Source organism: Bufo gargarizans, chromosome 10, assembly GCF_014858855.1.
Source record: "Bufo gargarizans isolate SCDJY-AF-19 chromosome 10, ASM1485885v1, whole genome shotgun sequence".
Lineage (NCBI taxonomy): Eukaryota > Metazoa > Chordata > Amphibia > Anura > Bufonidae > Bufo > Bufo gargarizans.
In genome coordinates, this window is record NC_058089.1 from 51,511,424 (window position 1) to 51,529,908 (window position 18,485).

At 45.6% G+C, this 18,485-nt stretch overlaps 1 protein-coding gene across 1 annotated transcript in view; it reads left to right on the forward strand.

Annotated features, from left to right (window-relative positions):
* Positions 1–1,418: 1,418 nt before the first annotated feature.
* LOC122920482 (solute carrier family 13 member 1-like) overlaps positions 1,419–18,485 on the forward strand; it is a 51,323-nt gene continuing 34,256 nt past the window's right edge. The window contains exons 1-3 of the mRNA XM_044270011.1: positions 1,419–1,820; positions 12,021–12,149; positions 14,852–14,988. Coding sequence (XP_044125946.1) covers positions 1,521–1,820; positions 12,021–12,149; positions 14,852–14,988 — 566 coding nt within the window. The 5' untranslated portion in view covers positions 1,419–1,520. The remainder of the gene's footprint in view (positions 1,821–12,020; positions 12,150–14,851; positions 14,989–18,485) is intronic.

Sequence of the window (18,485 nt, forward strand, 5' to 3'; positions counted from 1 at the left end):
GCTAGGCCATGTGACGTCACAGTCAATGGTCCCGTGGCCTAGGTAAGGGATGCACAGTGTTTTCTGGTTGGGGGCCACATTGTCAGACTGAACCAACGACAAAGGGCCAAACCCTGGCCTAGGCGCAGCTCGGGCCCATTCAGCTATCCATAGGATAGCTCATCAGTAGGAATGAGCGAACTTCCTTTTTCAAGTTCGGCGTACAAGGGTCGGGTTATCCAAGAGTTACGTTCTGGATTCCGCTACCATGGACCATAACTTAACCTTAACGGAATTCTTAAGTAACCCGAACCTTTAAAGGGGGTTGTCTCATTATGGACAATGGGGGAATATCGCTAGGATCGACCGCTGGGACCCGCATCTATATTGAGAACGGACCCCCGCAAGTGAAGGAGGGCGCACTGCGCAGCCGCCCTCCATTCATTTTCTATGGGGCCGGAGAAAATTGATGAGCGCTGGCTCAGCTATTTCCATCAGCCCCAAAGAAATGAATGGGAGCGGGGGCCGCATTCACTTCTATGGGGAGCCGGCTCGGTGGTGGCCGGACTGGAACCACCACCTTGCGGGGCCCCGTTCTCGATATAAGTGCGGGTCCCAGTGGTGGGACCTGCACCTAGAATACAATGGGGGCATATCCTAGGGATATGCCCTATTGTCTATGGTGAGACAACCCCTTTAACGCCAAACTTGAAAACAGAAGTTCGCTCAACACTTCTCATCAGTAGCGTTGAGCGAACTTGTGTTTTAGGTTCGGCGTCTAAAGTTCGGGTTATCGAAGAATCGCGTTATGGATTCTAAATTCCGTGATGGTCAGTGGTAGCGGAATCCATAACGCGATTCTTCAATAACCCGAACTTTAGACGCCGAACTTAGAACACAAGTTCGCTCAACACAAGTTATGGATTCTAAATTCCGTTATGGTCCGTGGTAGCGGAATCCATAACGTGAATCCATGATAATCCGAACTTTAGACGCCGAACTTAGAACACAAGTTCGCTCAACACTACTCATTAGTTAAAAAAATAAAACATTTTTTTAGAAAACCCTTTTCATTAGCATACGTCTTTGGTGAGGCTTTTTGTTGTGGAGCGCGCGCGCCAAAAAAACCCCAAAAAACTGTAGGAGCGTTTTAGGCTCTTGGAATAGGTTTCAAACTTAGCCGCGCGACCATTGACGTCAATAGCAGGTGGAAAATAGACATGAAATACACAAAAAAAAAAAAATATTTATTTGGCAGAGATTTCTGGGTGGCTAGAATGAGTAGAAGCCACCATAGGTGAACATCCCCTGTAAGATATGTGCAGACACTGGCAGGCAGACAGCATCCAGGCTGAATACATAAGGAGGGCTGTGGTGGAGGGCAGCACAATGCAGCATTTCAGCAGAGGTCCCCTGACTGGTGGGAGGGTTCCCCGGGCCTATAGGGTGATCCCCCGGCCCCTGGCAGTGACGTGGCGCCGGCCACATTCATATGCAGAGCTCCATTGTGGAGGAGCAGCAGCCAGCCTCCCGCTCATCGCATGGGGGAGGGTCTGCAGCCAGCCTCATTCTTCCTGGCAGAGGCCAGCAGACATGCTGAGGTGAGGGAGGCTGCAGCCAGGGAGGCTCATCCTGTGCAGCACGGCCTCGCTCCCCCTGGATGCATGCATGCCCCGGCCCTGCCTCCTCTGCAGCATCCCCTGCCCGTCTGGATCCCGGGCTTGGTGTGCCTTCACACGGCAATGTCTTCACTGCAGCAGCTCTGGCAGCACAGGGACATCCTCATCACTTTCGTGCTGCCTCTTCTGCTCCTGCCCCTGCCACTGGTAGCCCAGACCAAGGTAAAGTGACTGTGGGGGAGGGGTGCTGGGTGGATGCTGCTGTCTCCTCAGCTGAACCCTGGGCTACTATCATTAAAGTTTCCCAGCTGATGGGGGGAGGGGAACACAATGTAGCCTGGCAGGTAGCAACTGTGTCCCCATGTAACAAAGGGTCCTGCTGGGACTTGATGTAAAATGGTATTTTCAGGCCTGGAATATGGGGGGGGGGGGGGGATTTATTACCCATGATGTGTAGTCCCCCAGCACGGTGCCCGCTGCTGCGCATCGCCGGGTCGCTCAGCGTTAGAGAAGTGGTGGAAAAGTTGGATACAATGGAGGTGTACGGCACGAGCAGAAGGCCAGGCTTCCTTTTACTTACGCTTGTTAAATATGGCGCTGTTTTATACGCGGAGGCGCAAGTAAATGGCAAGCGTGGGTATGACCGATAGCGAGGGTGGCCTGAATGGCACACCGGCAACTCGTACCTTGGCGCACGCTGAAGGGATCATTTTTACGAACAGTTTTATGCCTATTATTGGCGTAAGGACTCGTACATGTACTTTTTTTTTTTTTTTTTTTTTTTTAATGTCCATTCTGTGTGTTTTTTTTTCTTGTTTTTTTGCTATGGGTCCGCAAAAAATACGGAATCACGTGTGCATTACGTTTCTGTGTGTCGACAAAAAAAAGATAGAACTTGTCCGTTTTGTGGACAAGGATACTGTGGGTACGCCAAAAAAAACGGGTGTAATAAGGATGTCACATGGATGTCCTCTGTATTTTTTGAGGACCGCAAAATACATACGGTTGTGTGCATGAGCCCTAAAATTGTCACTGACCTTTTAATTGCCCACGCGACCATTCGTGGCACAGTGGTTTTTACGCCATGTTCGTCACACAGGAGCGTTAGAAAGGAATAGCAACAGCCAGGCTGGGGCCGGAAGTCCGGCTCTGGCAAATGGCTACTCCAGGGAAAAAAAAGTGTCAAAATTGCAGAAAAAACGAGATTTTCCGGCATGCCCACAGACTACCGAAGATGCGTCTAATTTCTGACGAGGCGCACGACCCGCATCGTCTATGAGCCGCGCTGTCATAAAAGGAAAGTGAAAGACTGTGAAAAAAAATAAAAATTACTTAGCACGTCCGCCTGTAGCTTCCCCCCAGGAGGATGTCCGCTCTTTAAAAATGAGCCCCCATTTGGAAAAGTGATTTGTCCTGATGATCAATGTTAAGGGTGGGTTCACACATGGCGGATATGGTGCGGATTCCCCACCGTGGATTCTCGTGGGGCAAATCCGCAGTGTTTTACAGTACCAGCAAAGTGGTCAAGACTTTTTAAAAATCTCATACACTGCGTAAAAAAATTAATAAATCTGCACCGTAAATTGATTTGCGGATCGCCATCTTGGATTTCACCTTTTGCAACAATGGGAGAGGGGGATATCCAATACAGCAAAAAAAAATAAAAACGCATGTAATTCAAGTCGCAGATTTTGCTGTTGTATTTTATGTTCCATGTGGATGTTTGTGTTCCCCCCCCCCCCCCATAATAAATAAATAAATATATATATATATATATATATATATATATATATAATAAAAGAATTCCGCAGCACATCCACGTAGTAAAGAAAATGAAAAAACTTTATTCACCAAGCATGCTTGGTGAATAAAGTTTTTTCATTTTCTTTACTACGTGGATGTGCTGCGGAATTCTTTTATTTTATATCGTTGGAGGTGGATCGCCTACTCAGCCGCTGGCACTCCGAGTATACTACACAGACAGTGGTGCTGCCCACATTCCTTTTTTATATATATATATATTAGGCCTGCACAAATATATCGCCAATTGCAAATAATCGCCATATCGCAATCGCCAATTGGACGACCCCAAAATGCTGCAATTATATTACCATATTTTTCGCTTTATAAGACAAACTCCACCCCCCCCCCCCCAAAAGTGGGGGGGAGGGGGAATGGCAGTGCGCCTTATAAAGCGATGGTTGACTTTTTACGTGGTTGACACGGATGTATCGCCGGCCGCTATGCTGCACAGCGTGGCTGGTGATACATCAGTTACAGTGCGGGGAGGGAGGAGGGGCTGGAGGCAAGTCGTTATTTTAATGAACAAATGTTTTTTTATTTATTCTATTTTATTTATCTGTTCTGTGCAGCGCTATTAAGAAAATGGCAAGTTTTGTATTTTGTACTTTTGCAGTAATGCAAATATGTTATTTAATTTAGTAAAAGATGTTTTATTTTGAAAAACACTGTACATTTTAGTTCTTGAGTTAAGCATAAGTACATTTCAGCATTATCGGTAATTTGTGTGTGCTTTTGCCTTGAAAATCCAAGCAAATAGACCTCTAGCACAATTCCCTTTAAAATATCGCATACCGTTATCGCAATTTTTAGGGCCCTAATCGCACAAAATTCCCATATCGTGCAGCCCTAATATATATATTTATTTTTTCTAGGGGATGGGGGGGGGGGTAACGGTACGGATTTGAAATCAGTGTCATTTCAGATTTGGTCATACAAAAATTGCTGAACGCAACGATTTTTATCCGGCCGAAACCCGGCAACATCCTGTTAAGGCCTCTTGCACACAACCGTGTCCCCCCCCCCCCGTGGCCGTATTGCATCCCGCATACAGCGGGTCCGCAATACACAGGACACTGGCATTCTGCATCACGGATGCAGACCCATTCACTTCAATGGGTCCGCATATCCAGAGATACGGAACGGAAGTACTACGGAGTGCTTCTGTGGTGGTCCTTTCCGCAAAAAGATAGAACTTGTCCTATCTTTTTGTGGAACGGACGGATCGCGGACCCCATTCAAGTGAATGAGTTCGTGATCCGCATCACGAACTCATTCGTGATCTGCCAGATTTCTGACGCCTGTGTAAATGTAGCCTTAGGCCTCATGCACACGACAGTTTTTTTTCACGGCCCGCAAAAACTGGGTCCGTGATCCGTGACCGTTTTTTCATCCGTGGGTCTTCCTTGATTTTTGGAGGATCCACGGACATGAAAAAAAAGTCGTTTTGGCGTCCGCCTGGCCGTGCGGAGCCAAACGGATCCGTCCTGAATTACAATGCAAGTCAATGGGGACGGATCCGTTTGATGTTGACACAATATGGTGCCATTTCAAACGGATCCGTCCCCATTGACTTTCAATGTAAAGTCTGGAGTTCTTTTATACCATCGGATTGGAGTTTTCTCCAATCCGATGGTATATTTTAACTTGAAGCGTCCCCATCACCATGGGAACGCCTCTATGTTAGAATATACTGTCGGATATGAGCTACTTCGTGAACCTCAGATCCGACAGTATATTCTAACACAGAGGCGTTCCCATGGTGATGGGGACGCTTCAGGTTAGAATACACTACAAACTTTGTACAAGACTGCCCCCTGCTGCCTGGCAGCACCCGATCTCTTACTGGGGGATATGATAGCACAATTAACCCCTTTAGGTGCGGCACCTAAAGGGGTTAATTGTACTATCATATTCCCCTGTAGGAGATCAGGGCTGCCAGGCAGCAGGGGGCAGCCCCCCCCCCCCCAGTTTGAATATCGTTGGTGGCACAGTGTGCCAACCACCATCGGCCCCCCTCCCTCCCTCTATTGTATTAAATCGTTGGTGGCACAGTGTGCCAACCACCATCGGCCCCCCTCCCTCCCTCTATTGTATTAAATCGTTGGTGGCACAGTGTGCCAACCACCATCGGCCCCCCTCCCTCCCTCTATTGTATTAAATCGTTGGTGGCACAGTGTGCCAACCACCATCGCCCCCCCCCCTCCCTCTATAGCAGTAACATTGGTGGCAGTGTGCGGTCTCAACAGTAGAAGATTCATACTTACCTGCTTGCTGCTGCGATGTCTGTGTCCGGCCGGGAGCTCCTCCTACTGGTAAGTGAAAGGTCTGTGTGGCGCATTGCTAAAGAACTGTCACTTACCAGTAGGAGGAGCTCCCGGCCGTTCACAGACATCGCAGCAGCAAGCAGGTAAGTATGAATCTTCTACTGTTGAGACCGCACACTGCCACCAATGTTACTGCTATAGAGGGAGAGGGGGGTGGCGGGGGGGGGCCGATGGTGGTTGGCACACTGTGCCACCAACGACTTAATACAATAGAGGGAGGGAGGGGGGCCGATGGTGGTTGGCACACTGTGCCACCAACGATTTAATACAATAGAGGGAGGGAGGGGGGGGGGCGATGGTGGTTGGCACACTGTGCCACCAACGATATTCAAACTGGGGAGGGGGGGGGTCTGCCCCCTGCTGCCTGGCAGCCCTGATCTCTTACAGGGGAATATGATAGTAAAATTAACCCCTTTAGGTGCCACACCTGAAGGGGTTAATTGTGCTATCATATCCCCCTGTAAGAGATCGGGTGCTGCCAGGCAGCAGGGGGCAGTCTTGTACAAAGTTTGCAGTGTATTCTAACTAGAAGCGTCCCCATCACCATGGGAACGCTTCTGTGTTAGAATATACTGTCGGATCTGAGTTTTCACGAAGTGAAAACTTAGATCAGAAAAAGCTTTTATGCAGACGGATCTTCGGATCCGTCTGTATGAAAGCAACCTACGGCCACGGATCACGGACACGGATGCCAATCTTGTGTGCATCCGTGTTCTTTCACGGACCCATTGACTTGAATGGGCCCGTGAACCGTTGGCCGTGAAAAAAATAGGACAGGTTATATTTTTTTCACGGCCTCGAAACACGGGTCACGGGCGCGGTGTAAAAACGGTGCACAAGCCGAGTTTTCTACGGCCCCATTGAAAGTCAATGGAGCCGCAGAAAAAAACGGAAAACGGCACAACGGCCACGGGTGCACACAACGGTCGTGTGCATGAGGCCTTACGTGCCTCATGACGCCGTGTTCTCCTGCCTCTGTGCTCCACTCTGTCCATGGATATAAACTTCCGGTTTAATGCAACTGCAGCCAATTGCTGGCTGCAGCGTTGATCTTCTCTACTTGTATCACATGATAGTTTGTCATGAGGCAGCTTCAGGAAGAGGGTGGCCAGGTTCACATCACTGTTTATATATATTTTTTTCACTTTTCTTAATAAATTACACCCAATGTGTTTTGCTGCTTTATTGCCAATCCTTATGAATGTGCCTTTAGGCTACCTCCACATGTTGCAGGTTTTTGTGTGGAAAAACTGCTGCATAAGACCTCATGCACTCGACTGTGCTCGTCTTGTGGTCTGCAATATATGCAGTTTTTTTTTTTGTTTGTTTTGGTGGACCCATTGACTTCAAAGTGTCTGTGGTCTGCATTTACAGACATATTCTATCTTTTTGTAAAACGGACATACGGATGCAGAAAGTACACGGATCATCCGTGTGTTTTTCGAATCCATGTGTCAGTTCCACATGTCCTATGCTTGGCCGCAAGATGCGGACTACGGACTTCTATGGGTGCGCAAAAAACAATGCGGATGCCACACGGACCGTATCTGTATTTTGTGGATCCGCAATTTACAATTGTGTGTTTGAGGCCTAATACAGTACATTAAATTAAATTAAATGCAAACTATTGTCCTTTTGTCGCAGTCGGCATAGAAAGTCAAGCGAGGCTGTCTGCCCTCCCAAAAGTCCAAACCAGGACAGGAAGTAGAACACGTAGAGCGACTTCAAAAGATTGAGGGTCTTTTTTACGCCAGTCTTAGTTTCCCTGCCTGAGGATTTGGCTAAAATCTAACGAGGCGTGTGCCTCATCATAAATTAGGCGTACCTCCTTGAGTCCATGTTCCCGGAGTGAAAACTACTCCAGCCCCTGACTGGCTTAGTTTTCAATTCTCTTTATGCCTGGCGTAAAAGCTGGTAAAAAAAATTGCTGCCCCCGCCACTCCAAAGTGGCAAGAATAAATATATATATATATATATATATATATATATATATATATATATATATATATATATATATATATAGAAAACCACCCACCCGTTTTCTTCTTCTCTTTTTTTTAAATTTTTTTTAAAGATCCATATTCTTACATCAAAAATGTTGATGGTAGCTTCCCTTAAAAATTAAATTCTCATGAATGAGAAGCCCTTTAAAGGGAACCTGTCATCAACTTTATGCTGAGCTCACTGACAGCAGCATAAAATAGTGACAGACATGCTGATCTCAGCGGTGTCACTCATGAGCTACATCATAATCATTGCAGCCCGGGCCTGGAAAAGAGTCCAGTCTACCTGAGAAGAGTCCTGGTTATTCCTGATCTCCCGCTCTCGCCCATCTGCTGATGATTGGCAGTTGTCTCCTAGAGGGAAAGAGAGAAATCTAGGTAGAAGACTGTCAGCCATCAGCAGGAGAGCAGGAATCCATGAATAACCAGGACTCTTCTCAGGTAGATTTGACTCTTTTCCAGGCCCAGTCTGCAATGATTATGATGCTGGTTCTCAGCAACCACTTACTGTTAGCTCGTAAGTGACACATCGCTGAAATGTGCATTTCTGTCACTACTCTATACTGCCCTCAGTACGGTCAGTATAAAGTTCATGACAGGTTCCCTTTTAATCTTTTATTGTTGAGAAACTAAACTAAAGGCCCCCATGCCTTTTGCAAAAATGAAGCAGGTTTTTATAAAATGAAGCAGAATTCTCTGCAAATGTAATGTAAAATTTAACTTTTATTTATTAAGTTATTTTGTCCGTGCAAAGTGGAATACATTATTTTGCGCTCGGTCACGTCGTACAGTCAGGCAGTACTCTGATGCAACGTGTACAGTCATCCCGTCTGGGCAGAAACCTTATACGCAGAAGGAACGTCTTCCTCCCCGGACACAATGAGGGGTCTGTTCTGGTCTCTATGACCCCAGTGTTCGGCGGCAGCTGAAGGGCCCACGTTCATGCGAGTACAGTGAAGGCCTCAGACTGGAGCAGGGTTAAAATTAGCGTGCGGAAAACATTAGAAATCCGTGGTGTGACTTTCAGGAAGTTCGCTCGCTCGTGGTTACTCATCGCTCAGTCAAGACTTACAGTCGGCGCTTGGTTTCACTGATCACTGAATCATTCATTCGCTTCGACAAATCAGTCTAGTATGAGATTATATATATATATATATATAATTTTTTCCCCCATAGCTATAAAAGTCTTTCTCACCTTCAGCTGACTCACAGCTGTGACATACGGAGCTCTGGTCATGTTCATTGTCTGGAGTTTTAAGGGAATACTATATCTCCTTAGGGAGAGTGCCTAAACGGCGTGAGGAGTCCTTAGTACATTTCTATGTAATTTTTTTTAAAGATTTTATATAAAAACTAGCACACGGACATCATTGGTTGTGCACAGAGTCAGTTGTATTAAAGACTTGTCCCCCGCCCCTCCCGAAACAGCGCCACTCTAATCCACAGGCTGCGTCTGGTATTGTACTTTGGCTTTAGGCCTCCTGCACACGACCGTTTTTTATTATTTTTTTTCCCCCCGTTTGCTGACCGTTTTTTGCGTTCTGTATACGGAACCATTCATTTCAATGGTTCCGCCAAAAAAACAGAATGTACTCCGTATTCATTCCGTATTTCAGTTTTTCCGTTGCGTTTAAAGATGGAACATGTCCTATTATTGCCCGCAAATCCCGTTCCGTGGCTCCATTCAAGTCAATGGGTCCGCAAAAAAAAAGGAACACATACGGAAATGCATCCGTATGTTTTTCGTTTCCGTTTTGTTTTTTGCGGAACCATCTATTGAAAATGTTATGCCCAGCCCAATTTTATCTATGTAATTGCAGTATACTGTATATGCAAAACGGAACATAAACGGAAACAAAAAACTGAACAACGGATCCGTGAAAAACGGTCGTGTGCAGGAGGCCTAAGTCAAATGAATGGGGCTGAGCTGCAATACCAGGAACTGCCTATGCTATTAAAATATTTTTCCCGTATGGCAACAGGAAAAAAGTTAAAATGTATGACTTGCGTTTTATGGTCGCTTCACCTCTCTCAAAAAATTAAATAGTGATCAAAAAGTCGTACATGCCTCAAAATAGTATCATTAAAATCGGCCCACAAAAAATTTGCTCTCACTCGCCTCGCCTTTGTACATGTAACTACTGGAGAACAAAAGTAACAGATCAGTTTTATTGCATAGGAAATGTTGTGGCAGAATTTTTTTATTTTTTTTATTCCACCCCATTTGGATAATTTATATTTTTTATTTTATTTTTCACGCTTCCCACCACATTTTATGCAGCCATATATGGTGCCTTTAGAAAGTGCATCTTGTTGTGGAAAAAACAAGCCCTCATGTGGCCATGTGAATAAAAAATAAAAATAAAATATGGCTTTCGGAGGACTAAAAAAAAAAAAGTTAAACTCTATTACATTTTTCAATCAGGTTAATGAGATGGTTCAGTCTAGTACAGGGATCAGCAACCTTCGGCACTCCAGCTGTTGTGAAACTACAATTCCCAGCATGCTCCATTCATTTCTATGAGAGTTCTTAGAAGAGCAGAACACGTATGCATGCTGGGAGTTGTAGTTTCACAACAGCTGGAGTGCCGGAGGTTGCCTACCCCTGGTCTAGTACATTTCTCGGACGGTTAGGTCTAATTTGGTCAAGGAGACCCTTGTTTGGTTTCGGGAAGATTCAGCAATCCAGGTGACAGTAGCATTGATCGGTATTGACAGGACAGTGACAATCCACAGCCATCAGCTTAGCAGACGCGTTTCAGATCATACTAAGCACTATCCATAGCAATACCAGAGTTCAAAGGCTGCATTACTTTTCCTGTTTTGCTTTTTATTGCACAGATTCGACACGGAAATGATGGTAAGTGGACAGCTGACAGAAAGAGGGCCCATCAGCTTTCCTGCTACGTCAGTTGTATCCTAGGCTACTTTCACACTAGCGTTTTCTGCGGATCCATCATATTGAGATCCTATGATGGATCTCAATAGCGGAATTGAAAACGCTAGTGTGAAAGTAGCCTTAGGCCTCTTTCACACTACCGTATGGCTATTTCAGTGTTTTGCTGTCCGTTTTTCACAGATCCGTTTTTTTTTTTTTTTTTTTCCATATGGCATATATAGTAATTACATAGAAAAAATTTGGGTTGGGCATAACATTTTCAACAGATGGTTCCGCAAAAAACGGAACGGATATGGAAGACATACGGATGCATATTTTTTTTTTTTTGTTTTGCGGACCCATTGACTTGAATGGAGCCATGTGATTTGCGGGCAATAATAGGACATGTTCTATCTTTCAACGGAACGGATATATACGGAAACGGAATGCATACGGAGTACATTCCGTTTTTTTTTTGCGGAACCATTGAAATGAATGGGACCGTATACGGAACGCAAAAAAACGGCCTGCAAAACGGAAAAGAAAAACGGTAGTGTGAAAGAGGCCTTATTCTGGAACATCTTTTCTTGAACTTTGTTATTCCTAATGTAAATGTATAGGTCAGTTGTGGCCATGGGAGCGTGTCTAACACCCTTCCCTTTTTTTTTTTTTTTTTTCCATACATTTCCATGAGGTGCAATGCAGACTTCTAAGAAAAGATGCTTTAGAATTTTACAGTATAGAAATACATACATTTATTTAAAACCATTATTTTGGTATTTTTTATTTTAAGTTGTCATTTAAAGGGGTTATCTTATTTCATACGTATATAACTAGGGTATGCCACCTATGTCAGATAGCAGCGGGTCCCAGAGGTGGCAGCGCACATGGCCACCACCCATTCACTTCTATGGAGTTCGCTTGAACTCCCATAGAAGTGAATGGAGAGCATGCGCAGTGCCCGGTTCTGGACAAAGGAGCAGGTCCCAGAGGTAGGCCCGGCACCTATCTGATATTTTTGGCATATCCTAGCGATATGCCTCCAGCGTATGAGATAACACAACCCTTTTAAAGTGTGTGTGGTTTTAGTATTTTTATATTGATGGCCAAATCTTGGGCTAGACCATCAATATCAGATCTGCAGGGGTCCCGCACCCCGCCAGTCGGCTGTTCCCAAAGTTATTTCTGGCAGTCCCATAGACATGTATGGAGTAGCATTGCACATGCTCGATCAGCCGACCATTCATTTCTGGGGTCCCCCGCAGGGTACATGGCCCACGCTCTTGTGATTGAGGGGGCCTGGTGATTGTACCCCCACAATCTCTAGTTGCTATGTTTTATCATGTGTATAGAGGATGAACTTGGTGTAACAGAAGTCATTATGTTTTACCCTTTTTTTTTCTGTGTTTTTCAGGAGGCATCATGTGCTTATATATTACTGATCACAGCTACCTTCTGGATTTCGGAGGCCATTCCTCTGGGCTCCGCAGCGCTGGTTCCTGCATTTATGTTTCCACTGTTTGGTATCATGAAATCAAGTGAGGTGAGCGATTCCTTACTAGACTCCTGTCCCGGCCGCAATCGTGGCCTGATACATACGTAAAGGTGTTTCCTAAACAACAACTATTTTTGCTGTTTATACAGGGATGTCCCTTTTTATAATTTTGAAAATACCCATACTTTACTTATCGTGCACTGAGAGATATACAACACATCTCAAAATGCATTGTTTTCTGCCGGTTGCCGCTGGAAACAGTCAACAAGCCCAGACAGAGTTCCTATAATTCAATCTTCTGTGCTGCACTGCATTCTGGGAGTTGTTTTTTTTTTTTTTTCTTTACATGAGCTTAGGCCTCTTGCACACGAACGTGTGTGTTTTATTTTTTTAACGGAACCATTTGTTTCAATGGGTCCTCAAAAAAAACGGAATGTACTCCATATGCATTCCGTTTCCATATTTCCGTTCCATTGAAAGATAGAACATGTCCTATTATTGCCCGCAAATCACTTTCCGTGGGTCCACAAAAAAATCGGAACACATACGGAATGTAATCTGTATGTCTTCCGTATCTGTTCAGTTTTTGCAGAACAATCTATTTAAAATTTTATGCCCAGCCCAATTTTTTTTCTTTGTAATTACTGTATATGGCATACAGAAAAAAGGAACAGAACGGATCGGTGAAAAACGGACCGCAAAACACTGAAAAAGCCATGCGGTTGTGTGCAATGGGCCTTGGGCCTCTTTCACACGACAGTGTCGGTTTTTCACCAATCCGTTCCTTTTTTTTTTTTTTTTTTTTTTTTTTTTTTTCCCGTATGGCATATACAGTAATTACATAGAAAAAATTGGGTTGGGCATAATATTTTCAATAGATGGTTCCGCTTTTTTTATTTTTATTTTTCCCAGACCTATTGAAATTAATGTTTCCGTATATGGAACGCAAAAAAATGGCCCGTAAACGAAAAAAAAAAAAGCCATGTGAAAGAGGCCTTGCTGTACAATTCCTGGTATAAAAACCAATCTTCCTAAAAGTTAGGCTACTTTCACACTAGCGTTCTGCTGTCCGCTCGTGAGCTCCGTTTGAAGGAGCTCACGAGCGGACCCAAACGCCTCCGTCCAGCCCTGATGCAGTCTGAATGGAGCGGATCCGCTCAGACTGCATCAGTCTGGCGGCGTTCAGCCTCCGCTCGCCTCCGCACGGACAGGCGGACAGCTGAACGCTGCTTGCAGCGTTCAGTTGTCCGCCTGGCCGTGCGGAGGCGAGCGGATCCGTTCAGACTTACAATGTAAGTCAATGGGAACGGATCCGCTTGAAGATGTCACCATATGGCTCAATCTTCAAGCGGATCCGTCCCCCATTGACTTTACATTGAAAGTCTGGACGGATCCGCTCAGGCTGCTTTCACACTTAGAATTTTTTCTAAGTTATTAATGCAGACGGATCCGTACTGAACGGAGCCTCCGTCTGCATTAATATGATCGGATCCGTTCAGAACGGATCCGATCAAGCGCAAGTGTGAAAGTAGCCTTACCCAAGCAAGCCCCTAATAGGGAATACAGCTGTGGAGTAGTAGTACGTGATGTAACTCTGGTCTATAGAAAAAGAAAAGCAATGTATTTGCCATCTCCTGAAGGAAGTCGCGTGTCGTGAGCTGGCTTGGTTGGTATATGAGGTGTGCGATCGGCTGTCTGCACACATATCCCCGCGCAGTGTGAACTGTCCTCATGCTGCTGTGATGAAAGTGTCCTAAGTGGACAAACTGCGGAGCACCACGTGAAATTGATGTGAGAGGAGAATGTCGGTTATGAGAGTGTGGACTGACGCGCTACAGTTGATCAGCTCACCTCCAAAATAAACCAAGGAGCTACCATACTTGTGTCTAATACAACAGTTCAGCGAACCCTACTGCGTATGGGGCTCTGGAGCAGATGGACGGTCACTGCATCTCTGCTCACAAAGCTGCATCGGTAGAAAAGCTTTCATGGCAGTATGGGCATCGGACCTCCACTGAGGGTTTCCTTCTCCGATGAGTTACATTTTCTGCTTCATGGAACGGATGGACGTTGGAAACATCGGAGAACAAACACCATTGCTGCAAGAACACAAGCTGGTGGGATCAGCGTTATGGCCTGCAGAATGTTTTCGTGGCATTCTCTGGGCCACTCGTCCACGTGGAGAACACTGATTTGGGTATGAATCCATCCTTGCAGATCACGTACACCCATACATGCTAATTGTCTTCCCTGGGGCAGATGGAATCTTCCAGCAAGACAATGAGACGTATCACACGGCTAGAAATGTCTGACATTGGTTGGGAGAGCACGAACAAGACTTCCAAGTACTGCCCTGGCCCCCTAATTCCCCAGACTTGAACCCAACTAAGCATCTGCAGGACCACCTGGATCACCATGTTCACACCATGGACCCTCCTGAAGCTGTGGGATGCACTTAAGTCATCATGGCTCCAGATACCTGTGACCACCTACCAGGACCTTGTTGGTCACTCCCAGCCCGTCTCGCGGTTACTCTGGATATTGGCTGGTGGTCATAATATTGTGATTCTACATTCATTGGCACAAAGTTTTTGGACCTGTGTTAGTGAAGGGTGGCCATCGTCTGGTTGTCTGTGGAGCACTAGCCTTTTAGACTTGAAGCTTCTTACTTTTAGTAGATGCTGTAGATTCTTTGATGTGCTTGATTATTAAAGGTTATATAATCCTCTTGCTCGGCTTTGTTTTTGCAGGTGGCATCTGAATACTTCAAAGACATCCATCTGCTGCTCTTTGGCGTTGTCTGTCTGGCATCCTCAATCCAGAAGTGGAATTTGCACAAACGCATAGCACTTTGGATGGTCCTGTCTGTGGGAAGCCAGCCTGGCTGGTAATGCGCTGTCATTTTCTTACTCTGAAGTGCTCTCTGCTTGCTCTGACACGTCAATATGTAGATGACAATTAGCCTCCGCACTCAGGGACTGCATTCCCCATGGTTCCTGAGTACCAGCAACACTTGTGCATAGAATCGCAGGGCAAAAATAGTATCCCACCTCTTATGTCAAGAGCAGGAACATAAAGGTCTTGTTTCAGATGTTTCTTAGGGCTCATGCACACTGCCGTTGCTCAGTTGTCCCGTGCATTGGGGACCGCAGTTTGCACGGGCAACATCCGTACGGATTCTGCAGACTGATCCAGACCCGTTCAACTTGAATGGGTCCATGGTCCGTCTGTACTGCAAAAAAACATGTTCTCTTTTTTTGCGGTGTGGAGGCACAGAGAGAGAACCCACGGAAACCTCATTCAAGTGAATAGGTCCGCATCCGTGATGTGGGGTGCACACAGCCGGGGCCCGTATATTGCAGACCCCAGTACGGGCACGGCCAAGCAACAGCCGTGTGCTTGAGCTCTTATGAAAGTCATTCGCCTTATATCTTAGAAATAGAGCATGGGGAATGGATCCAATTGGCATCCCTCTGTAGTTTACCCAATCAATACCCAGAATTTGCACATACAGGTCCTTCAAAAAAAATTAGCATATTGTGATAAATTTCATTATTTTCTGTAATGTACTGATAAACATTAGACTTTCATATATTTTAGATTCATTACACACCAACTGAAGTAGTTCAAGCCTTTTATTGTTTTAATATTGATGATTTTGGCATACAGCTCATGAAAACCCCAAATTCCTATCTAAAAAAAATTAGCATATCATGAAAAGGTTCTCTAAACGAGCTATTAACCTAATCATCTGAATCAACTAATTAACTCTAAACACCTGCAAAAGATTCCTGAGGCTTTTAAAAACTCCCAGCCTGGTTCATTACTCCAAACCGCAATCATGGGTAAGACTGCCGACCTGACTGCTGTCCAGAAGGCCATCATTGACACCCTCAAGCAAGAGGGTAAGACACAGAAAGAAATTTCTGAACGAATAGGCTGTTCCCAGAGTGCTGTATCAAGGCACCTCTGTGGGAAGGAAAAAGTGTGGCAGAAAACGCTGCACAACGAGAAGAGGTGACCGGACCCTGAGGAAGATTGTGGAGAAGGACCGATTCCAGACCTTGGAGGACCTGCGGAAGCAGTGGACTGAGTCTGGAGTAGAAACATCCAGAGCCACCGTGTACAGGCGTGTGCAGGAAATGGGCTACAGGTGCCGCATTCCCCAGGTCAAGCCACTTTTGAACCAGAAACAGCGGCAGAAGCGCCTGACCTGGGCTACAGAGAAGCAGCACTGGACTGTTGCATGTCATTCGGAAATCAAGGTGCCAGAGTCTGGAGGAAGACTGGGGAGAGGGAAATGCCAAAATGCCTGAAGTCCAGTGTCAAGTACCCACAGTCAGTGATGGTCTGGGCTGCCATGTCAGCTGCTGGTGTTGGTCCACTGTGTTTTATCAAGGGCAGGGTCAATGAGCTAGCTATCAGGAGATTTTGGAGCACTTTATGCTTCCATCTGCTGAAAAGCTTTATGGAGATGAAGATGTCATTTTTCAGCACGACCTGGCACCTGCTCACAGTGCCAACACCACTGGTAAATGGTTTACTGACCATGGTATTACTGTGCTCAATTGGCCTGCCAACTCTCCTGACCTGAACCCCATAGAGAATCTGTGGGATATTGGGAAGAGAAAGTTGAGAGACGCAAGACCCAACACTCTGGATGAGCTTAACCCTAAGTTCACACCTGAGCGTTTTACAGCGCGTTCAAACGCGCTGTAAAACGCTCAACACATGAAAACCAATGCTTCCCTATGGGAATGGTTCTCACCTGGGCGTTTTACAGCGCGTACGATCGCGCTGTAAAACGCCCGACGCATAATCAAGTACTTGAGCTTCTTTGGGGCGTTTTGACGCGCGTTTGTGGCCATAGGACACTGCAGTCAATCACACAAACGCGCGTTTACTATTACAAAAAACGTGCATAAAAACGCGCGTTTGAGAAACGCTCAGGTGTGAAAGCAGGGTAAGGCCGCTATCGAAGCATCCTGGGCCTCCATAACACCTCAGCAGTGCCACAGGCTGATTGCCTCCATGCCACGCCGCATTGAAGCAGTCATTTCTGCAAAAGGATTCCCGACCAAGTATTGAGTGCAGAACTGAACATCATTATTTGAAGGTTGACTTTTTTTGTATTAAAAACACTTTTCTTTTATTGGTCGGATGAAATATGCTAATTTTTTGAGATAGGAAATTTGGGTTTTCATGAGCTGTATGCCAAAATCATCAATATTAAAACAATAAAAGGCTTGAACTACTTCAGTTGTGTGTAATGAATCTAAAATATATGAAAGTCTAATGTTTATCAGTACATTACAGAAAATAACAATATGCTAATTATTTGAGAAGGACCTGTATGTATAGTATTAAAGGAGAAGTCCATCGACCATAATGATGGGAAACTATTAGGCTTATGTGTTTTTGTTCAATGTTGGATTCTAGGTTACATTCTCATCTCCTGTTGGCCGGACAAAAAACTGTTGCGTGCAATGGTTTTTGTCTGGCCGAAACCCGTTGTTTATGCAGAAAAGCATCCGGGGCACCTCCGGACCTAATTTAGTCAATGGTGATGTAGAGAATCTGGTACGGCCTGCTCGTCAGTGGGGATGAAGAACTGGATTTACACGAGTGATCACCTCCACTGTATGGGGACAAGTGACGGATACTGACATCGCTCGTCCTCATACCGATTCATTGTTTTCGGGCAACAGATCACTGTCCACAATGCATAATCTGCTGCCCAGAAACGACGATTGAGGTGTCTGCTCGAAAGATCATTTCACCCTATGAAAAAGTGCGTTGCTTGTTCATCAGGTGATCGGCAGCACATTTACATGGGCCTGCTATCGGGACAAGCGTTCGTTCCCCAAAATTGGGCCATGCAAGTCCAGCTTAAGATGAACTTTAAATGCCGTCCTCGCTTGTGGAGATACCATTGGTGATGTGTGTGTGGTATTGCGCCACCATGGATGTACAGGTCTCTATAGAGGCACGCTCAGGTGTTTTTTGGAACGCCTATAGAAACTAATGGAGAGAGCCACGCATGCGCAGCCTCACTGAAGGATGGAGGTCTGAGAACCACCGTTCGGGAGATAGGTGGGACCTGCATCTATCAGATATTGATGACCTATCCTGCGGATACCCATAATGCCTCACGCACCCGACCGTATGCCACTCGCAATTTGCCATGCCGCACATCCTGCACTATTGTAGAAATGAATATTCTAGTCTGCAATACGGACAAGAATAGGACATGTTCTATTTTGCAGAGCCAAGACATACGGTTGTGGACAGCACACGTTGTGACGTCCGCCTCTTTTGCTGCCCCCTAGAAATGAAGGGGTCGACAGAAAATGCGGATTGGATGCAGTCATGTTTATGAGTCTT